The 24,585-nt window shown below is 42.5% G+C and overlaps 1 protein-coding gene across 1 annotated transcript in view; it reads right to left on the reverse strand.

The window, feature by feature from the left end:
* LOC139305534 (phosphatidylinositol-binding clathrin assembly protein) overlaps positions 1-12,950 on the reverse strand; it is a 67,937-nt gene extending 54,987 nt beyond the window's left edge. The window contains exon 1 of the mRNA XM_070929416.1: positions 12,650-12,950. Coding sequence (XP_070785517.1) covers positions 12,650-12,779 — 130 coding nt within the window. The 5' untranslated portion in view covers positions 12,780-12,950. The remainder of the gene's footprint in view (positions 1-12,649) is intronic.
* Positions 12,951-24,585: the final 11,635 nt, after the last annotated feature.

Raw genomic sequence — 24,585 nt, forward strand, 5'->3', positions numbered from 1 at the left:
GGGTCCTAGAAAGGAGGAATCCAGCTGAGTCGTTCAGGAGTATTAGGAGGAAATCTGAGCTTTTTAGCAAAACCTGCTGCCACGGCAACCTGGACCCAAATAAGCAGAATGTTTTAAAATGTGTCTGCACTGTCAGTGTTAATTTATGTCTCTGTTTTGCTTCCTTTCCTCTGTAGGCCCTCTCCTCTCGCATAACGTTTAGTTTTCCTCATCTGTTAATCTTCTGCCATCTCCAAAAGATTGTTGCTGCCTTAAACAAGAAATTAGCATCGTGACTATCTAATTCACACACATGTGGGAGGAATGGCGGTCGAGCAAATGTGATCTCATTCCCAACAGTGACATTCTCTGTTCCTCTCTGATCAGAGGTCCATTGTTACTGGTAATCTGTTGACCTCTGTGGTCTTGGATCAAACCACAATAGACCAGAGACTTCCTGGTACGGAGGGACCAGTGCGAGAGCAGGAGGAACCAGACTCGGGATCTGATGAGGAGGAAGAAGTGTGTGCTTTGTTGATGCAATAAACCAAAGAGAAATGTATCACTATTCTGGTGATGTTGTTTCGTGAGTCGTGGCAGTAAGTGTCTACGAACCTGAACTTGAAGGAGTGCCTGTTTGTGTGTGTGAGAGAAAGCAGGTGGTCAGATCAAGCAGAGGAAGAAGGGCAGGAGGAGGAGACGAAGATCACATCTGGCCCAGCTGGCTACCTCCTATCTGTGCCCTCCTCTGGTCTCTTCATCCACCTTTAAGTCCCCCATATCCACCCCCTTCCAGGCAATACAGGCACACACACAAACACACACACTTCTCTATCCACTTTCATCTCCTTCTTCATCTCTTCTGATCTGCAAACAAACTTGTCTCCTGTCCCCGAGTCCCTTTCCATTTCTTTGTCCGTCTGGTCCATCTACACTCTTGAAAATAATACTAAATAACCTTTAACGAGATTTTATTTTCTGTTTTCATCCAGCTCATGCGTTTCTAATATAACATGTTCACTAATTATCTGTTCCTGCCCCCCTTCTTCTCTTTCCGATTGTCACTTTAAAAACTTAAGGTGATGTGGCAGACTTTTTAGCAAACTGTTGATACACAGCAACATTAGCATTCATTTAGAGTCCTTTTTTTATACAGCTGACAAATGAAAGTCCGATATTCTTTCTAATCTCTTTCAGGTGTTTTACTTTTCACCAACTTCTGAGGAAAATATCTGTCTAGCTGCTCAATGCTCCACTATGTTCAGCAGCTAGTCACTAGTAGCATAAAAAGGGTACTTAGAGCTTTTTCACGAAAAACAACACTGATGAGAGAAGTGAGAGTGAAACGATACAATAACGTTGTGGTAACCCCAAAACAATGAGCTGAAAGATACTAAAAATCTCTGACTAACTGATTAAAAATGCTAGTTCCAAAGTCGGCCTAATATCTGTAGAAAAAACGACTTCAGTCTGGTGTTAATATAGCTTTTAAAGCTGGTATCAGTCGCCTATGTTGCATGTTACCATCAGTGGATTTCACACTCAACACCGTGATTTGATCTAAATAATTCAACAAGCCTCCTGGTGGGGTGCAATCCGAAGTGGATTAACCCTTGTGAACAGACCTGCAATCAGCCTCTCAATCCTATCTTGACATCTTTTAAAACCTCGGTCGGGCATCAGTGCCTTGCTTTGTGTGCTTGACACAGATCAGTCCCTTCAGAGACCACCAACAGAAGGTCAAGCTCACATAGCTGGAATTCCTAAAGAGATGGGTCTGTAGAGAATCTCAGAGGTTTTAAGCGTATAACTGCGATTTTTATGAAGAGACTGTATGTTGACACAGTTCTGTATCAAAATACTTTGAAGGGACACGTGACTGCCAATGTAATGAAATTAATGACCTTCCCTAAAACACTGCGGTCCTATCGGCCTCTAATGAGGACATCCAAGAAGTTACTACAAGATCCGTTATTGTCTTCATTTAGTTTCTCACTTTGCTCAACTGCATTGCTCAAAGACAGTGATTTCACCACCATAAGAAGAGCAGGGTATCACTTCAATGAACCTCAGACATGCACACTTCACGCAATCATCAAAATGGGCAAATTAATACAATATATGGAGATGTGAGAATATCAATTGGCACAATTTTGATCTATTTTTTTTTCCTTCTGTCTCGCCAACAACCACAAACCAAGACTGTTTGACTGGTCTATGAATTGGCTTTGGCGGATTATTTCCCTTTATTTCAGTCATCTGAACACTCATATTCCCTACTCATTCTTTATTTCATAATGGACACTTGGCTGGATATTAAGATTTCAGACAAAATATGCAGCCTGGAAACAACTGAGAGCGAGGCCTAACTACTTAACAGCCTGAGTCAGAAATGTACAGTATATTGACACAAAACAGCCTTTTCTGGATTGCCTTTCTTTTGTCTAATTACAACACTTTCCCAGAGCTGGGAAACGTCTAATATGTCCTGATGTTTGCAGGATTCCTGCATGATCACATAACTTCAACAAAACCAATAAAATTCTTTGCTGATCTCATGGGAATATTTCTCTTTTTGGTCTCTCCAAGGTGGTCAGAGGTCAACTACACTACAGAGCAAACGCCTCTGTTGCTGGTAGGGATTCAATGTCTTGCTCAAGGACACTTCCTCTGGCTGGATTCTTGCCAACAGAAAAGCTTGAACGTTGGTCGTCCAACTGAAGGACGATGTCTCTAAGTGCTCGACCACCCTGCGGTTCCAATCACTCCACAGGGAATTGAGATTATCAAGGTTTAATAACACTGCTAACTGAACAAGGGTACCGTCGCAGAGTTGACTGACCTTCATTCACAATCCGCACGGGTACTGAGTAACGGGGGGGGGGGGGGCATACACACAGATGAAAAGCCAGACACAGGAGGCACCGGGAGGAGTGCAGCCCCAATCTGTTAAAGATTAACGCTCCGCAGTATCAGCACCTTGTCTGGCGTGTACTAGTAATCTCCTTCTCTCCTCTGTCTGTCTCTGTGTTAGGGACTGCAGACAGGGTTTGCCTCAAAAGAGGATTCCCCGTCCACCCCTCCCTCCCTCCTTCTTCTCCTCTCAAATCCTTCAGATAGGAGGTGGGGAATAGAGAGAGAGAGAGGTGTGAAGAATTGGAAGAGAGAATTGTAAGCCTGCTAAATTTGAAAATGCATTTTTCCTTTTTTTTTGGGGGGGCTTTACAATCACACAAAGCCGATGTTTTAAAAACTAAGAGCGCCTTTTGTAAATACTTTGTTTTCCCTGTCGACACTACAGAAGTGTACAAAGCCTTTCCTACACGGTGAAGCACACAGACTCTGTCACATCCAATTCTTCCCATGATCGCTCACTTTGTTGCCAATATAGTCGATGACACCATAGAGGTTATATCATTGATCTGTATTCATGCTTTTGCTGTCAGGCGACTTCTCTGGAATTAAACGGGGATTTGACTGACTGTCTTTGGGCAGCAGCACAGGAGCTACTGTTCATCATGGTTAACAGGTAGCATTTAAGAGCCACAAACAAGGCATTATTTTATTCCCCATGCAGTTCATGTCTGATGACAGAAACAGGGAAAAAAAACGTCAATGACAACAACTAAAATGTGTCTTCTGCTACGTTAAAAGACAAGATAAGTGATCATGGAGAGAAGGAGGTATCAGAATGAACAGATTGTTTCTGTGCTGGACTTGGCTCAGATCACCATTTTATTCTCCTTGTTGATCTGTCAGTTGGCTGATAACAGAAACAGGAAAATGTGTCAAAGAGAACCACTAAAGCTGCGTGTTCAGCTATGCTGCGACAAAACAAACGCTACAAAGCCGACCTGGACTGTCTGTCCTGCTAATGGGCGGAAGAGGAAGAGATGTAGCTGTTTTCATAAAGTTTTGGCATTTCAGTGGGAAGAACTTTTGAAAAATTACCGGAGAATGTTTCGGTTGGATGTTACTTTCACATGTAAATGGTATATTCATTTTTATCCACCTTAGTGTGGACTAGGCCGTTGCATACCGTTTCTTAGTCATTGTTGTTTATGAATTGATGACAATGCAAAACATTTTTCAGCCCAAGCAACTAATCGGTTAACCAGGAAAATAATCGTTTTCACTTCGGTAAAACTTGGAGGAATGAAAAAGGAATGACCCCATCTAGATGGAGATAGATTTTATAGATAGATTTACTGCTATGAGATCAGCTAAAACTGAGTTTCGGCATCAGAATCTGTATCACAACAGAAAATACGAGATCAACGCAGGAGTTAGGTGGGAGGACAGGGAGGAAAGACGAAAGGAGGGATGAGGTGATGAGGAAGGAGATAAGAGAGGAGGAGACCCAGAGAGAGGGGGAAAGAGAATTAAGGAGATGGTAGAAAGAGGCAGAGAGTGTAGACACTGAGACAAAGTGTCACCAGAAGTTGGTCTATTAATAGACTAGCTCTGCTTCTATAGCTTTAATTCTCCCCTTGAGGTCTTAAATAAGAGCGGCTTCTCCTCTGTCTCTCTTAGTCACACAGAAATATAGAGACAGAGACAAACTCTCTTGTCTCAAACTGCTATGTTTTCATGGCGGGACTCGGAAAATCTTGTCAAGTGAATAGGATTGAAGTCTCGGCGTGTATGTCTCAGAGTGCGTCTCTGCGCCAACGCCTTGGGGTGGGGGTGGGTGTCTACCAGTTCCTGTCAGAAAAAGAGAGTGACACCGACAGAGAGAATGGCAGGCAGGCAGTCAGACGTACATGCACACAGGTAGAGTACAGGAAGAAAAACAAGCAGTTGAACCCAGCCAAAGGCTCCGGAGAGAACACGGCTAAAAATAACCAGACATCAGAACGGGACGGGAACAGAAGCACTGAGTGTTCCCAAACACACACACACACAAACACAGACGCAGATAAAGCCTATTTAAAACCATGCACTATCATTACTTAATACACTAAACGTATAACACGAGTATGTAATGGTACAGTGCATTGTGTAGGCGAGGGGACAGCGAGGGTTCCCTTGAGAAGGACACTTAACCAAAACTAGTCCCGTGAAGTTTCCCTGGATAAATAAAGGTTTAATAAACTCTTAGTGTGCTGATAATTGCATTTAGAGATCTGTGGAAGCAGATGCTAAATAATAAATAACAATCTAACAAGTACACTAGCTTATTAGCCAACTTGCAGTAATTTACACAATAAATTAGCAAAGAGCTAGCTTTGCAGCTTGTTTTATCATTATTGTTAACGCTCAGAATAATTCAAGATGTATGGTTAATGTTCATTTTTCTGTCTACCAATGAGAGAAGGGCATTTAATTTTAATTTTAATTTTCAGAGCACTGAACCTTGCATAAAAATGTCAGCTTTTAAAGGGACGAAGAGCTTCATGACTATGATATTTTGACAGAGCACAACTTTAGCATTCATTTGGAGTCTACTTTCCAATCTTCTACTTCCTTTTAGCTCCGTTTTCACCCACTCCTGAGAAAGATATCTAGCTAGTCTAACTACTAACTTTGTCTGTCTGCGACTGGTGGGCAGGTAGTATACAGTGGCTTTCTCAGAGCTTTTTTCACTGAAAACAGCTGTCGGCTTCGGCTAGAAACAAGGTTGTTATGAGCGATGAGAGTGAACTAACACTGAGCTAAAAGAGCGTTCGAGTCCCGTTTTGCTGTGGGTTTGTCTCTACGAGCGACCCCAATCACATTACACAGTTACTTGTGTGTTAACTTGCCACTTGCTCATCAATATTGACTTCTAAGAAACATTTATAATTCAGGTATATATGGAAGGACACCTCTGTAGATTCACCTTCACCTCCAGTTCATTATTTAACAATGAGTGAGTACATTAGGGGGGGAAATGTGTGGGATTATGCAAAGGAAAGTTAATTACATTGGGACTTTCTACCATGACTCTAACATGACTAATGTAACGACATGTAGCCAGCCAATTTAAAGCAAGCCAAGACTTTAAGTAATGTCACAAATATTTTATTAGATCCTGAATTATGTATTAGACCCTAAATAAAAGCAGGCTGCTTCTACACTGCCTCTCCTCTGTGTTGTTTTATAGCTTGATCTGGTCATGCGAGGTCCTGTTGAATGTGCTTCAATGTGAACTGCGCTGTGATATTTGTTCACTCAATCATTACTTGAGTGCACAGTGGGTATTACATATTCACTGACTATGTAGCGTGTTTGCAACTGACTCCACGCACACTCAAAAAGAGGCTGAAGCACTCTCACGAGAGGCAGAAAACACCACTGCAGTTTCTCCCTCTTCCCACACACTCACACACTCAACAATTGACATGCATTCCCTTGGGCTTTGCTTGAAACAGACGTATCCAGACAGTCAGCAGTAAGCCTTTTTTTCCTGCCTGGTAGTCTAAACTGGGCCTATCTCCGCTCTGCAGCCAGGGAGGGGTTGTCCCGCTCTGTTTAGATAGCATTGGATTCACCTACACTCACTTAAGACACAGGCGTCTCCACCATGTTGCTAACCAGCTACACCCTGCAGCAGGCCTAATCAGGGCTGGGATCAATGCAACACAAATACCAGGAAACAAGCGGGATAATTTGTATCCTTAAATGTCCTTACATTGAACCTTTTCAATTCCCTTCATTTAGTGGTATTCAATGGAAAGCAATAAATCACTCATTGTGTGTACACTGTGTAACGAGAGCGCAGGAGCGTAAAGAATAAAACAATTGTGTAATTAACTGTAATGGCTCTGCAGCTATTGAGCATATTTTTTAATTTTTCAAAAGAGGATAAATATTACATATCTATGGAAACACCGTCTAAGCTTCAGACCTTTTAGTGGACTTGTGGCAGTGTTTGACTATTGAGGCCGAGTGTTGTGAGGAGACACGCCATCAACTTACTGACCAGAGCACGTCATAGCCCTGTTTAGTCTTTGAACATTGATGCAAACAAGACATGTTTTTGCTTTTTCAACAAGCCTGCATAGCATAGACCTACAACTACTAGCAACTGAAGACGTCTGTCCCTTTATAAAGGACCCAACATGCTGTTTAGTTCATATTCCACTCGGAAAGTGGAAGCTAGCAGGCTAGGCTAACTAGCTAGGTAGTCCTGTACCTGCAGCAACATGAAGTAACTAACACACAGAGTCACAGAGGACTGTAGAGGGTGCTCAAATCACACAACACACAAATATTGCTCTTTACAGGAAAGAGATGTTTCTCTCTTCAACTTCAATTTGACTTTCAGCATTACTCTTAAAATCCTATTCATTATTGTACAGGGGAAATAAATGTTGGTATAGCAACTTTGAAATAATCTAAGAAGTACCACAAGCATATGCACATACCACTCCAACACATTCAAACAGACACACACACACACACAGACCTCTCACACATGACCAAACATATGTACACGTGCACAATGAACAGATCTGTAAAGGTGACCCACAAGCTCCTGTCTGAAATAGAGCTGTAAAGTTGAAATGGGCACCGACTCACTCCGGAGGCTGAAACACAAACCACATAAACCTGAGCTCAATAACCTACAGTACACAGCGTCTCTATCCGTTTCCTAGACTAACCCAAAGACACACAGACGCTGTAGCCCAGACAAAGTGTTGCCATGGAGGACTACTCTAGCACCACATCAATTTGTCATGTAAGTGTAACCTAGTTTTAAGGTTTGGCTAAAAATGGCCCAACGCAACATGATGTTAAAGGACATGTGGGCCGGCAGCTCAGCCAGCTGGTAAAAACGATGTGGCATGTTGTATTAAGCTACCATAACCTCAGCTGCTACTGAGCAGAAAAGCCTGAAAACGACCTCAATAACAAGACCGTCTGACAAGCAGCCGAGCCAAAAGCTGTGGTAAAGATTTTGGTTAAGAATGGCATGTAGGTTGGTATAAAACTGCCTCACCAGGGTGGGACCATTTTGACTTTGGCATGCAAGTCTGTCCACCTGACAGCAACTTTTGGAAGTCTTGTTATAGTATGAAAACAAAATCAGTACATGGTTGGAATTCTCAGTCCTTTACTGGGCTTTATTGTTAAGTTACGCTTTCTGTATTTGCATAGCTGTGAGGGTCCACAAAATGTAAATTTTGTCTTTTGTCTATGTCTACAAAAGACTGTGCATGACTACAAACACGAGTTAACACATCCATGTATGCAAACACCCAACGTAGTGTTAATAGAACTAGGGTTGTTGTACGAAGGCACCTGTTCCTGCCCCTCTGAGAGGCCAAAGGTTAAGATCAGCTGAAGGAAAGCTCTCCTTCAAATAAGAGAGAATCATTGTGTTGAGCAAAGGCATTTTAACAGGGAGGTTTCCTGAACTCAAGCTCCTCCTGCCAGCCGACGTTTAGCCGTTTACTTTCTACAGAGCTGCTGGGGCTTAACTTACAAACTAGTGCATACAACGTCAGGAGATAACGGGGCACATTTTTTGGCAGCATCTCCGCAACGGCATTCTTGGTGTTGAAACTAATTTTTACATGTGAAAAGTGACGGAAGTAGTCGTACAATGATGGGCACATTTTGGACAGAGATGGTTTAGAGGAGGCGTACATCAAGCTGGATCAACCATCTCTGAACAAAGCCAGGGTGGAACTGCAGCATCAACTTACCAGCCACTTACACCAGTTCATTCACACCTCCATTTATGTGACTCCAATGACTGTAACATGACTACAAAGTGCCTCTCATGCCATGTCAAGGTGTGAATTGCTCGCAGGGGTTAAGTGCTGGAGAAACGTCCCACCAGTCATTCAGTAAAACAGACAAATGGAAAGAGAACAAAGTCATTCTTCCAGTTGCCACTCGTTTACATTTATTAGATACTCTGTTACCTGGATTACTGGGAAGCTTCATTACAGTCTCATTTACTACTACTAAGAAACGCTCAACACCCAACTCAACCGCATAAACAAGGGTTGTAAAAACAACACCATTACTGAGGCTGCAGCCGATTTCACCATCCAAATTCCCCTGTCAACTAAAGTCCATTTAACACAAGCCAGTTGGTTGGTTTGCTGCCATGACAACAGAGTGCCGTTGAAGGGGAAACTAGACTTCAGTCTAAATGTCACAACTTCTCCCTAACAGCTGTAAGATGGTGAAACAATCAGCGTTTCAATGATGCCAAAGTGGAAAGAAGTGACCTCCCGTGTATGTGTGAGCGTGTGCCATGGCAATCAGTTAGCTGCTTATAAATGGTGGATTAAAAAACACACAATAACTCTCACCTTGACAGCCTGAAAACTGCAAGAAGGCGTACATGCAGACACACAAATATTCCAGCACATTTGAACCCCCCTTCATTGATTTTTATGACGATAATTTCCATAAATAGAAGAGCTTTTCAGACCTGATGGGAAGGACTGGTCATTTTTGCCGCTGACTCACAAGCTGGGGTTAATTGAGGTGGACAGTCCCAATCATGACACTAAATGGCTTTCAAACGGCACTTATTTCTGCAGTGGAGCGTGAATGTCACGGCTGCCCGAGCTAACAGCGGACCCCCGAACCCTCGCACGCTCACTGCTGGCTGGCAGCGCTGAAAGGCTTCTGCCAGGGTTATTCGGTTATTGGGTCTAGATGCAAATATGCCGGTGAGATCATTCACAGCTCGCTGTCAGACAGTCACAGCTGCTTGCGGTGAAATTGTGCCAAGGGGAGAGCGAGAGAAAATGATAGTTGTGTGTGTTTATGTGTGTGTAGGTGGGTGGAGGGGGGCCCAGGCGGCCTGAGAAATAGATGTTGAAAGGAAAACAAAGTTAGCGACAACACAACCTAACCCAGGTTTTTAGTGTCACAGCCTGTCAGGTTTCCAGGTTTCTTGAGGTGTCTCTAAGATAAATGGCTCTGCAGGCATGCAATTCACTACGCAGTGGACTTGTTAGCTGACTCACACACCAGCTAGCTAGCTGGCTGGCTGGCGGGCTGGCTGAGCTGCCAACTGCCCCCTTGCCGTCCTAGCATCTGTTCAAGCCTGTAGCATCTTGTTTCCAGATGTGTCTGGATTGTGCCAATATCCAGTTGATATGGACGGCGGTTCAGCCCTGGCTCCTGAATCTTTAATGTGTCTTGATTGACAACTTGTGATCAGATTTCACTTCCCTTCATCATATTTAACTGTTTCTGAAAACACATGTATATGCTCAGACATACTGCTGCAGACTGTGGCAGTTATTAGGTAACTCAGCATGGGTGCATATATAAAGTCTGCAAGAATTACAGTATGTGGCAGAGGCAAATTAATTTGGCCACAGAAATTCTAGATTCTGATTGGCTGGAAGGTGTGGATTAACTTTATAACCAGACATCAGCGTCATAGGTAAAGCCAGAAACAGTGACACTTAGCCAAAGTCCATGGAGCTGGGGTTATTAGTGTAACATCATGGAGAACACAACATGTCAGGTATATCATGCTGTTTGTTTGTTGACATTATGTTCCCTATGCAAACTTGGACTTCCAATGTATCCCTCATATATTCTTGGTACATTCACACCTGTTAGAGCTGTGTGATCAGAGCGTTTAGTATGAATATGGCTGCCTGTGTTCATTACATTACTGGACAGATGGATCAGCTGGCTGGCTAGTTGACTGAGTAATGATCGAACACGCTGCCTTCCAGCCTCCCCGGCCTGCTAACCGACTCCCAAATTGACTACCTGCCTGACTGAATGACGACCTAACCTATAACCCGCCTTTATTCCTGCCTGCCGGCCGCCCTTCCTTACTATACCACCAACAACCCAATGAACTTGACAGCCCGACAACACTGTGTGATGATGTTACCTTCATGGTAAAATCATCAAACGGACAAATAACATGACAATCAGGCCTTCATGCAATGCACCACTCGCTGGCCGTTCCCCCTGCGGCACAGAGGTCGTTGCTCTCACCAAGAAATCAATATCCTACAATGATTAAGCTTGACGTGGCGTATTGTCCGGCCAAGTTCACAAAGGAGCGGAGACAATACATGACTTTAGCTGAACGTCAGCAGCTGAGTCTTGTGAGTGAGGAGGAGGAGGAGTTGACGGATGTGAGGCAGCTGAGCTGAAGCATCGATCAAACATGTGCATCCCATGCCGACAAAGGCTGGTTTCCCAGAAACAGAACTTCAGCACATTTCATTCCAGCGTTGTCTAACACTCTCTACCCATTACTCATATGTCCTTGCTAGAGTCATTCGTATTTTTAATACATTTATTCATTCATTATTTCTTTTGTGTTGTCCCACTTGCATCACTGCCACCTTCAACATGACTCATGTTTAATTTCAGTGGGCTCCACTGGCAGTTGAAGGACTTAATCCACTCTTCATTACCACAGCAAAATGTGAAATGACAACCAGGAACAAACTGCTTAAATAAATGGATCCTGACACATAACAGCAGCAACGAAGATCCAGGAATTTTGCTGTATGTGCTTCTGCTGGCTACTTCCTCTTCAGTGACGTACATGAATTTGTTGTGCGAGAGGTTCTCCCAAAAAATATATGGCCTCCAAGGAAGGAAATATGACGTTTCATGACATTTTAGAGTGTACAGTTCCGTCTTTTTGTTGCTACTTGGAAAAAAGGTGAGCACAGTCTGATGAAAAACCTTGTTTTTGTCACCTGTTTCATTATCTCCGTGTGTCCCGAACCTGAGCCAGGCCCCGTAACAAGAGGTTTTTCATGGAAATCATAAATTGTCTAGCGAACAGTTGCTCAGTTGCTGTCGATTAATGGATTAATCGATCGTCAAAGTTAATCACCAACTATTTCAAAGTCATTTATCAAGAAAAAAAAAAATTTGCTAGTTCCAGCTTCTCAAATGTCAGGATTTGCTGCTTTTCACCGTTTTATATTATAAAAAAAATGTGTTATCTTTGGGTTTTAGACTGTTGTCCAGACCAAAACATCAATCTGAAGTAGAGCTGAAACAATTAGTTTTTAATTTTTTTTTGGTCATATGTCATTTTACATTTGTTTTTATGAAGTATTTTGGACTGATGGTCAGATAAAACAATCAATCTGAATAAGTCACGAAATTCTAATGGGCATGGGCATTTCTGACATTTTAATAATCGAGAAAATCGTGTGCAGATTAATTGATAATGAAAATAATCGTTAGTTGCAGCACTTATTTGAAGACTATACCTATCGGCTCTGGGACATTTTGAAAGGCATTGTTCACCATTTTAACGCAGAGAAAATTAACCGATTTATCGCAAAAGCAATTGATAGGCTAAACAACAAAGACATGAATCATTAATTGAATACTTCAGGATATTAGGCTGTTGGTTGTGCAATTTCAGAACATCACTTTTGCATTTGTTGACAAAGGGATTGATCAAAATCAAAAAGATGAATGATAAGTATATTGATGAGTATTGACTCCAGCATCACCCCAGTTAATATCGGTAATGTGTCACTTGTTGTCTCATTTTATAGGCCGTTATATGATCATATATGGTTTATTCTCCAAACCTTTAAGTCTTTTGGCTGTCTTCCTGGTGGACTCACTGTCCAACCAGCCAGGTAGTGTGAAGGAATGTGTGTGTGTGTGTGTGTGTGTGTGTGTGTGTGTGTGTGTGTGTGTGTGTGTGTGAAGCCCTGCAGCTGGCTGACAACAGACACAACCACTGCACAGCTAAAGAGGATATACTCACAGTCAAGGTGTTTCTTCTTGGGTCCGCTGACTTCATGTGTGGTGGCTTTGCACACAGCCTTGCTGATAGACGACCCGGTCATGCTGTGCTGCGCTGCTGCGATCCGATCCGTGATAGATTGGCCCGACATCGCTTCTCTCTCTCTCTCTCTCTCTCTCTCTCTCTCTCTGTCTCTGTCTCTTTCTGTCTGCTTTTTCCTCAATCAGCTAAAATAGCACAATAACGATCCGATCAATGGATCAACCCCCCCTGCGGAACACAACTCAACGTGACTTCACTGTCAAGAGGAGGTAAAGGGTTGTGATCAGACACCCAATGTGTGTTAAGTTTTTTTTGTTCCCCCCCAGGTGCGTACAAAACCTGTGCAGTCTCGTCTGCAGTAATGTCAGATCACTGGTGGCAAAAAAAAAAATAGCAGGTACAAGAATATCAGATTGGCTTTACAATGAAATCCACAATCAACAGCTGATTCGCAGTTTTTCTTTGTAGTTAAATTGTTTGGCAACAGTTTATTCCGACTTATCTATCTAGTAAACAAACACACGACGACACTAATCTGAGCTAGTCTGTGTTAGCTAATGTTTCCGTTGCAGTACTCGAACCAGGAAAGAGTCCCACTGTGGAATTTGTAAACACTGGAAATTACTTTCTGGCCACAAATAAACATAGCTAACTGGCTGGTTTGAATGTAACCTGGACGATTTGTTTGGGGTCACCAAAGAGACCACCTCGGGTTAGGCAGAAGAAAAAAAAAGAAAAGTAATCCGTATGAAATCACAGCTTGGAGAACGATCTCGAGTTCCTCCTCCACGTCAACTTGTTAGCTTGGACCGTTTAGCTATCACTGGTCGCTCGGCAAAGTGTGTGTTAAACCCCACTTCGGGAGTAAAAAGTCATTCAGAATTGAGCAGCACATTGTTTGAAGTTTATATGAGGATACTGTGACGCTGACAGCCGGGGCAGGTGAAGTTTCTCCCGGTGAGAAAAGATGCGAGGAGCGGTGGGTGTTAGCCGAGTAGCTAGCGGGGTTAGCTAACCTGCCAGCAAGCCAAAGAGCGAGCGAGCGAGCGAGCGCCTACAGTCTGTGACAGAGGAGCCGAGCCGGCGGACCCGTTAAGTTAAAAATGACAGCTCCCTTAGCTCGGTTGTTTCCCTTCACGGTCCTCGGGCTCAGTTGGTGCTGTCCTCCGGGTGGCGACTCCACACCATCGGCTCGTTTTTCACCGACAGTCCCGTCCTGTGCTGCTGTCTAAAAAGTCTCGCCAGTGGTTTCTCTTTGCGGACTGACTGGCTGGTTGCTGCTCTGCCGGACAAAATGGCAGCGTAAAAAATCAGCTGATCTCACAACTGTGCTGCCTTCAGGGGTCCATGGCAGGCTCGGAATGTAGAGATCTAGAAACCCACGACTTTCCGCGCCTTTAAGAGCTCTGCTATGGCTCTTCCTTTTTTATTTAAGTGTACTTTTCTGTTGTTGTTTTTTCCTACTTATGTACTTTGTACAACAATGTGGTTTCAAATTTGCTCTCAAATACGATGATTTGCTGCTTTTCTTTGCTTTATACAATTCTAAATTGAATAACCTTGGGTCTTGGACTGCGTGTCCGACAAAACAAGCACTTTGGGAAATTCTAAAGTACATTTTACACCTTTTCTAGGACAAAATATTCAATCTGTTGATTTTTTTGAAAATAACAATATTGAAAATAAGCGCTAGTTGCAGGCCAAGTCTACGGCTGAGCCTTATATTAACTTGCATCAAGCTATCACAGTTAGCAATCAGCAAGCATGGGTTACAATTTCATTGTCCTGTGTCAGCCACAGGGTTTGCCTTGGTATTTTAGTGCATAACAATAAGAGTTAAGGGGGGGGGGGAAAGAAGTGCTGCAAAAGTCAAGAATCATAAATAGGAAATTATATATTATATATATATATATATATATATATATATATTTCGGGAAAAAAAATCCAGTGTTTTAAGACGTCTGTACATTGTTCATGTGCGCTCAATGATTAATGGCTATATTTCCGACAGCTCTTGAACGCCTCCACAGTCTATTGGACAAGACGTGAGGAGTGCGTGTAGCCTTTAAGGTGTCACGGTTTAAATTGGAGCGGAATTTATGAAACAATCGTATCAAATTTCACATTTCTTTACATCCAAAGGGCGTTTCTGCTACAACACAACAGCAAACTGACTTCAACCTGGGCCCTCGCGCTTTATAAACGTATCCCTCGTGCCGTACTAATCCAAATTTAAGGTCGTATTAAATTATTCCTCAGACGCCGTGTCCTTGTTTGACTCCAGACTATATGGAACACGGTGTGCTAAAAAATCAGTGGGAACCGCTCAGGCTGCACAGCCCACTGGGTATCACACCGGATCTGAGAGCTGAGTTAATCAAATATCTGTCGGCGTGTATTTCACACATAGGCCGAGTCTAAGATGTAATTACATACGAGGTTGCTGTTCCCAGTCATCGTGAAGTGGTTCACATTGATTACAGCTGCGTGCGTGTAAGCAGTCTGTCACGATGCAATAAACCTTTATTAAAAAATCTGATTTTCTCAAGACATGACCGGTGATTGAGAGTGCAGGAGGGCATGAGATGTGTTTGAGTTATGAGAGAAAGAGAGTGGTTGAGTGATACCGTAACTCACAGATGTGCTGCCTGATGACTGTAGGTGATTGTGTCTCAGACTCTTTTCTCTCTTTTCACTTTCAGAGAGCCAGCTGCAGTATTTCCCGCCCGGGTGAGAAATACTGCAAACTGACCCCAGCAGCAGCAGCAACAGCAGGTGAATTCCTGGAATCCACCGCTGCTTTTCGACCTCCAGTGACCTCTCCTGTCTCCTCTCTCCTCTCTCCTCTCCTCCCCCAACAGGAGAGAAAAGACTCTCCAAGATGTGATGATTGATACGATGAACTGTCAAGAGCGGGTGATGAGAAACACACGTTTACCCGCACAGCCAGCCAGAATTGATCATCACTTGGAAGCTGAAAGTGTGTGTGTGTGTGTGTGTGTGTGATCCACCTATGAGCAACTGTCAGTCTAACCGGGCTCATCTGGTTTCTTTTTCACTCATATCTGCCAAATCTAATGAGGTGTGTATGCCTGTCTGTGTGTGTGTGTTGGAAAACGTGCATGCTGCAGTAACAAGGAAATAAGAAATGCAACCACAGTAGATGGAAGTGGTTAGCGCTGCACAGACCAGACCACCAGAGAGGGTTCGGTTCCCAGTGTTTTCATGCTCTGAAGGTACGCCAATATGCACTGTGGAAAAAAAACCAGCTTCTTTCATATGCCAAAACAGCTGCGACACTGGACTAAATGAACTGTTTTTAATTATAAAGGCTGATTTGCAGTAATCTTCTTGGAGCAATTACAGTCTTTTAGCACATTTTTGTCTTCTCAAGTCTCATGAGACATAACCAAACATACAAACATGGCTTTATTGAATCATGTAAAAACGAACGATGCACATTAAGGATTGATGTACAGCAGCACAAAGATTGGCAGGCAGACTGATGCCTACAGGGAATGTGGAGTCCTCCACCTGACTTGCATGTGATTGAAAGGAACTGCAGCACCCAGAGGACACTAAGGTGAACACGGGGTGAACATGTGAACCATGAAAGTGAACCTACATCCTGCTCTTTATAAGGCGTCAGTGCCAAATACAGATTCGCCTTGTAACCCCCCCTCATACAAAGAGGACTCATCTCTTCCTCCTGACTCGGAGTGCAGTGTTGCCATCTGCAGGCGGAATGGCTGAACTCCCTATTTCCATGGCAACTGTGTGGATGCGGGAACTCCCACCCCACCCCAACCCGTAGCCCCTGGCAACAGGCTCTGTGCCATCAGCAGTTGTCAATCACGGGATGAGCCGCTGCCTCGCCTCAGGCCAATGTGCTCAGAGAGATAGGAATAAATCCATTACCATGCAATTGACAGAGTCGGGGTCAGCTGGAAACACTCGCAGAGGCAATGACTGAGAGCGGAGTTCATCCACGATGTGTAAATGGACTACAGCATGTCAGGGAACAGTTTTCACTGTGATTACCGTGGTTATGATCAATGGAATACTCAACATCAGGCGAGGTGGACTATATAATGACAGCTCTGCGACAGTGCCTTAACCTTTATGCTGCTGTTACTAAGGCTACGAGCTGGAAAGTTCCCTCTCGAGGAGTGTGACCCAGATGGATGGAGTATAAGACAATGGGCACATATGTATAAAAGGGCTCCCCTCTTACCTAACGGGAATACCGTTATCATTAAAATAAATACCAGATCAGAAAGAGGTGACTGGGATCTTTTGACTGAGCACTTTGAATCTCCAACAAGAAATGTTGATAATTCTCACTTTAAACACAGGCTCTGGCTCAGGGGACCTTAATGGCCCCTGGGTCTGTGCTCGGCACTCCTATTCAACAATCCCTCCATGATTTTAATGTGTGACTTTGACTCCATGGGCTCCTTCTTGTAGCTCCTCCATAATCATCTTTTTATTACCTCACTTTTCCCCTCGTGTGTGGAGGAGGTGGGCGTCATTTTCCCAATACGATAAATCATATTCAATTCTGTATTTTCCAAAGATTCATAGTGCATATGTCCTTAAACGACTGGAGGCACATGTAAACCTCTCGAACCCATGGATGTTACATTTCCTTTACTTGTACGCTCTTTCCTGTAGCATAGCAACTACATGACGGTCTTTTCTTTTCAGAAACTTGTTCTTACATACCTTTTGGGTCATCTGTCTTTCTATGCAATTACTTTATGTCCTACAATGCTGTAAATTGCCCATTGTTATACTGTTTTATTGTGCTTTACTGGTCGTATTATGTAATTGTTCACCTACAAAACATCAGGGAAAAGAATCAACCTTAATACAATACAGCTTTCCTTCTTGAAATCCCTCAGAAAAGACTTCCATTGCAATTAAACTATTCAGAAAGGACACAATTTGGCACGTGAGTGGTAGTATACTTGTTTTAGGATTTTTGTTTTGCAGATTTTTCTTTTTCATTATATATAGCTGCTTATCCTGTGCAGACTTGAGCTGCAGCCTGACCCAGCTCACACCAGGACAGGTTGCCAGTCTGTAACACAGCTGACAGATATAGACAGACTGGGGGAAGTGAGAAGTGCCTGGAGACAGAGACAGAGGGGAATACTGAGTAAGACGGGACTGTGGCAACCGTTGTGACACTAAGTGTAATTTTCAACTGCAGCAGGCAGAAAAAAATCTCTGAAAATCCACTGTACACTACCTGCTCAACACCAAACAGCAGGCAGACATAGTTAGAAACTAGCTGGTGAACATAGTGGAGCAGTTAGCAGCTAAAAAGACAGATATTTCCCTCAGGAGTTGGAAAAACCAGAACTGAAGAGTCAAACATGACTCCAAATAAACGATAATGTTGCTCTGATGTGTAAATAGGCAACTGTTTGCAAACAAGTTCGCCACATCAGCTGATGATACTGAATGTCAATGTTCACAACTTGTTTCTGCTGCCCCCAAGTGGCCAATATTAGTGGTTTAATATTATCATAAGGGAAATTTGATTTGCAGTCAGGTTTTAAACACACAGGTCAAATACACTGATGACAGCAAACAGCAACAATCTATATTCAAGGACATAAAAGCAATATATAATACACTTCGAAATACTCGTGGTGTATACTCCTGAAGTTTAAAGAAATTAGATTATGGCACAGGGCCCCTCTACATGGCAGGGCCAAAAAATGTAGGACCTGCATTAAGTGATATACTAGTACATTTGTGGTGCAATTTTCTAAATGCATTTTCAAATAATCAACTTACAACCAAATGACAGGATGTGAACCTGGGGTTTTGGGAATCCTGGGGGTCTGAGGTGCTTTGTCCGCCTGGTAATCCAGCCAAGTCAAATTCAAACTGCTTGTACTTCTGTAAACTACCGTACTGTAACTGTAAAACAATGACAGGGACTATTACTTGAGTAAGGTTTTGAATGCAGGACTTTTACTTGCAGTGGAGTATTTTCACAGTGTGGTATTACTACTTTTACTTCAGTAAAGGATCTGAATACTTCTTCCACTGCTGAGCTATAAATGTTGAAAACTGTATCAGTAAAAGCTGTCAATATATGGAGCTTCACAAAGTTCATCCATCTATGATCTGCTCCACAGCATTGAGATTATCCTTCAATCAACATTTTCACGTGTAAAATATTAAACGCCGCCACTACTGCGAAGCCTTCTGCCTGCCTCAGATTCTCTCAGATCACTTATTCATTCATCGAGCTTTTAAGAGATACGAAGCTGCTGAATCATGAGACTGATAAAATTTAATTGGATCTGCTAAGATGCAAACTCGATAGGCTCCGTCTTGAAGAAGCGCTCGGTCCATTATACAGGCAGACTGTGAGGTGACTCATCCTTCATCTGAAAGGCTATTTTCTTATTTATTTAACGGCGGGCACAGCGGGTCAGATAGAGTGCTGTTTTGTTCATAGAGGACTTATTTAAAAATGAACCCATAGAATAGAATAGAATAGAGTAGAGTAAGGAGTACAGCCTGGCATTATTAAGTTTTAAACTTTCCAATGCCACGTCCTTGTGTCAAAAAAGGACGGATTCTTTTTTCAGTATGATGAAAGTGTGTCGTCAAACAAAGACATTGCTCAGGTTTTTAAGGAGCTTAGCAACCATCAGGAGCAAGAAAAAAACTTTAAACTCTGGTGAAGACAGTGGAGCATTTAGCAGCTAGTGGAGACCAAATCAGAGCTAAAAGGAGAGTGAATATTGGACTTACATTCGTCAGATGGCAGAAACATGACTCCGCAGTATTGCTGACATTGCTGTTGGATGGATAATTAGGCAATTGTTTGCTACCACTTTAGCCAAAACAACTTACAGTGATAATATGTCAGTGTTTGTGTTTACAGCTGGTTGCACTGCCATGAAAATAAAATATATATTTTTACTGCTTTAATTCAAGAGCACACATTTCTTCAGCCTGATAATTACACTGAACTGCCTTTTGTCTGACATCACGGTCATGTTAGCCGTTTTCTCTTTGAGTTAATCCGCGCTTGTCACCGTTTTTTTGTGGTAATGTTTCTGCTGTCAGTTTTCTGGCTCTGGCGCAGGAAGATAACGTCCCAATTCTTTTTCCCGCCAACAAAGCTTTTATTAGCTCTGTAATTCTAACTCCAACCTGGGAAACAGCCATGAACTTCAATTGAATCACTGAAAAAACATTACAGATGTGGGCAGCAATTCAGAGGTCTGGAACCACGTTAAAATTATTAATGTGCCGCCAATGCCGTGAATTTCAAATAGGTTCGAATTTCACATGTGAAAATGCAAAACTTATATATGTCTTCCACAAAGTATGAAAAAGTATTATCTATAAACTATGAGCAAACATTTTGTCACACATTGTGGCCTGACATGTCACTTGTGAAACATCATATGTTATATCAAAGTCCCAGTTCTCTTGTGAATAGAGCCAATTCACAGGTGCAAACAATGTCATTTTTATCTGTGAAGAAAGGGACATATCCTGTGTGACTTGTTAGCTAGCATGCGAATGAGCGATAAACTAAATCACTCAGACAGGAACTGGTGGCTTCACACCATCCCAGCCAGGGATTCTGAGTCACAGCCGACCGTGATGGGCTGGCAGCAGCCAATGCAGACGTATCTGAGGACCCATAGGTAGATGCTGCCAGACAGGACAACGGTCAAGCCCAGCAACAGGAGGCTGATGAGGGACTGAGGACTCACTCTGAACAGCATGACGAGGGAGGTGCGGATGGAGTCATCAGTGGATTTCTGGGCTAGAAGATGAAGCAGAGAGAGAGAAGAGGAAAAAAACTAGTCACAAATAAGAAACTTAACTAAGGGCTGACATGAGGTCAAGCAGGGTGTAGCGCCTCAGATTATGCTGCGAGTCTACTGCCATGCTAGCAGCTTTGTGGTATTTTGAGGTAGTCAGCATGCTAACATGCTCACAGTGACAATGCTGGCATGGTGATGTTTAGCAGGTGAAATGTTTACCATGTTTACCATCTTAGTTTAGGGTTTTAACATGCTAACATTTGATAATTAGCACCAAACAGCTAGGACCAATGGTTATGTCATTGGTATTTGGTCATAAACCAAAGTATTGGACAAACTCAAATTTTGACCTTCAAAGATATTGAAATTTATCATGAGGGGGATCATGAAGGTCTGTACCAAATTTCATGCCAATCCATGCAATAGTTGTTGAGACGTTTCACTAAACACCACAACTCATGGTGGCACTAGAGGAAACTAACTCACTGAAGTCATTAGGATTCATCATCTGGGAACCATGATTGTCTGTTCCAACTGTTCTGCCAATCCATCCTGTTGGTATGTTCCTGCATAAGTGAAAACTCTGACCTGATGATGGTATCAGGGGAAAGGCCAAGGGGTCATCCAAGTTTTTACAGTTCATCCTGAGGGGACCATGAATGCCCACCCACATCCAAAAATCCATCTAATAGTTGTTGAGGCATTTCACTAAAAACCGAGGATGTCAACCTCATGGTAGCGCTAGAGCAACAGTCAGGGGATCACCAAACTCATTGGGATTCATCCCCTGGGGACCGTGAATTTCATGGCAATCCATCCAATAGTTGTGGAGATATTTCGGTCTGGACCAAAGCGGTGAACCGGCCGATAGACTGAATGATTGCCATCCATAGAGCCACGCCGCTAGCTAAGAAACAGCACAGTTTACTGTGGTATCGCAGAAAGAAAGAGACATCTACACAAGAAGAATAAAGAAAATAAGATCTGTAAATTAAGATTCATTTCATGCAGCAGGCATCATGAAGTCTACCATCAAGGCTAATTCAAATTCCTGTGGTGCTAGCAAAGAGACCCTCAATCACTGTACTTGACGGGTACTTGAAGATAACAATGCAGAGAGAGAGGGGGGGGGTGGTCAAGTAGCCCATTTTTACCTCAGGGGGTCCTTGCAGGTTAATCCAGCCATGATGGTATGTGATGTGAAATACTCATGTCTGTCATTGTAAGTCGGAGACAGAACATTCGTCTCTTAACAGTGCTGCAGAGTGGACGTATGCCTTGCTTGTTGATGAAAGGGACAAGTGGACATGCAATCACACACCAATACTCCAGTTTCCTATTTCATGCTACAACATATTATATAATGAAACTTTAACTTCAGAAATTCATCCACGTGACAGAACACTTAAATGTGGATGGGAACACAGAAAATGGACATGGACATGACCCTATAGTTCAAATATGGTTTTACTGTTTGATTAATGTTTAATTAAAGTAGAAGCCCTAATTTCTGACATGTGTGCCTGTTTAACTATTCAACACAGTGCAAAATGTGTTTGGCAAGTGACCTTTTATCTTTGATCCTGAGGCAGTGACACAAAACCTGTAATTTACCACTGATGTTTCGGAGAGACTCAATGGTTGATATACATATGAACACAGATTTCTACCTTTTCAGCCAATTTATCAGCTGCTATTGGATGCATTGCCATGGGACTGGGTACAGACATTCAAGGTGCCCTGAATTGTAATGATTCTTCATCTAGCGCCCCTTTTTCTTTGTCTATACTTTGGTTTATGGTCCAAAAGGCGGAAGCACGTCTGGCCGTCACAGTAGATCCACATCTTGATCTACTTGATTCTCCTGTTGCATATCGAGGGTCGAAGGATAGAGAATGTCATATGTTGTACATGTGTGTCGTACGTTTGTGCTGAATAAATAAAACTGACCTGACTCGAACAGGTGAGCAAATGAAAATCTATACGGAAAAAAAACTATAGGACAAAAAGGGCATCTTATTTATTATAACTTATTATAACATCTTGTAACTTTTATCCGTACACTTGTGTAAATGTGTGTTTGTAGTGGAAATAAAAATGCATTGGCACTATATGGATATTAGTAAAGTTATATTAAGTTAAATATCACAGTCCAGGATAAATTACACAAGCAAGGGTACATTAACCATAAAGACTTCTCTTTAAACTAGAAGCCCATAAAGATAAAAACAAAAAAACCTTTCACTAATTATCAGCACGCTTGAAAAAGGCTTTTAACCAGTCAGAAAAGGTAAAATAACAAACTGTAGTCAGAGCCACTCGCCTCTGCTGAAGTGCAGAATCAGCAGCAGACAGAGGAGGATCTTAACAGCGGCGGCCATCTTCACGGTGGATTCACTGGGAAGACAGGACACATATTACCACCAACCCATAATGGTTTGGAAAAGTGACATTAAGTCAAGAATGAAAACCACCTGATGACATAAAGTTCACCTGATTCATTTGAAAGAAGGATCAAATAACATAATGTAATTATCACACCGGTCGAATTGGAAATTTAAGATTCAAAATCATTTATAAACACACCACATGCTTTTATTTTAATATAATTATATATATAATATAATATATAAAATAATAATAGCGTAAACCGTATATATATATGTCATATGAGTACTATCATTAAAAACTTGACACATGATCTTAAACACATAAGAGACAATGGGGAAGAAATTGATCTCAGGTATACTGTAACATAAGAACAGCAACATGTTTATAATTCATAAAGAAGAAAAAGACTTGACCACTGATGAAACAGTGGAGTCAGAGTGTGCAGTCCAAATACAAACAAGAGGGAAGCACAACTAAAATCACCCCCCAACTGAAGAATTTTACATTTGAAAACAACAAAATCGAAGTCATAAACACGGTAAACACGTAAACAAGCCTGGATTTTCCTTCACGCTGACTTGAAAAACACACATCCTGCAGAGCAAACACTTCAGACAAGCTGTGATTAACACGGAGCAGAACAGACACGTGCGAGGACATGCATGAAGATGTAAACCGTAAACAAGATGGATGAGAGAGGAGACGGTGGGAGCAAGAAATGTGTCTGTGAATAGAAAAGATTTTCTTCTTTCGTCCCAACTCACAGAACACAGTCCTCTGAGACGCAACAGGTTCCTCAACAGGAAAAACTACAAATAAACAACCAGTAATCCATTTCTTAAAAATCAAACCGGTTCAGTGGGGGGGGGGGGGGGGGGGTCTGGGGGGGGGGTTGTTCGGCCGGCGTCCGCACAGGCGACGACCGTCTTCCCGTCAGGAGGAAGGAGCAGCGACCTCTGCTCGTACAGACAGCTGCGGGGAGACCCTCCTCCTTCCTTCACGGCTCAGTGCTGATTCTTGCTTTTTTGCTTCTCTCACTGATTTCAGTCAATGTCGCTTCGCAGCAGAGTGATAATGAGAATCCAGAGCAAAAACAAAAAAACAAACAAAAAAACAAACAAACCAGAGAGGGATGTGAGAGAGAGCGAGAGAGGAGAGCAGTGCACATCCAAAAATAGACGCCCGCTGGGACAATAACAACCTAATAACTCACCGGCAGCAGTGAGAGGGAGGGATGGAGAATGCAACAGTGAAGAAACGAATGCAACACACTTCAAAACATGAGTAATTTCAAGTGTGCACACACTACAAACACCAATTTCAGCTGGAAACGCACATTTTTCCACTTTTGAATGAAAGCGCAGGTTGTGGCTCCCTCTAGTGGTTCAAACTGCTCTCAGCCGCTGCAGCGACCCATGACAGATAATTGACTCCCAGTTGATGATTTCAAGAGACACGACGAGGCAAATTATTATTATTATTATTATGAATTATTATTAGCTTCTAGTTGAATCTGATGAGGATTTCTTTTTGTCAACAAATGTCATTCTCACACCAGGGATTTTAAAGATGCTTTAATGGTTCTTAAAATAAAGAAATCTGCCTCATATCTGATATGAAAAGCAGAGAAACAATACGTAATATCCTCTTAACTACCTCCTGTGTTGACGAAGAGGACAAGAAAAGCAGAAAACAAGTTTTGGAGATTGGTCC

This window comes from Enoplosus armatus, chromosome 23 (genome assembly GCF_043641665.1).
Source record: "Enoplosus armatus isolate fEnoArm2 chromosome 23, fEnoArm2.hap1, whole genome shotgun sequence".
Taxonomy (NCBI): domain Eukaryota; kingdom Metazoa; phylum Chordata; class Actinopteri; order Centrarchiformes; family Enoplosidae; genus Enoplosus; species Enoplosus armatus.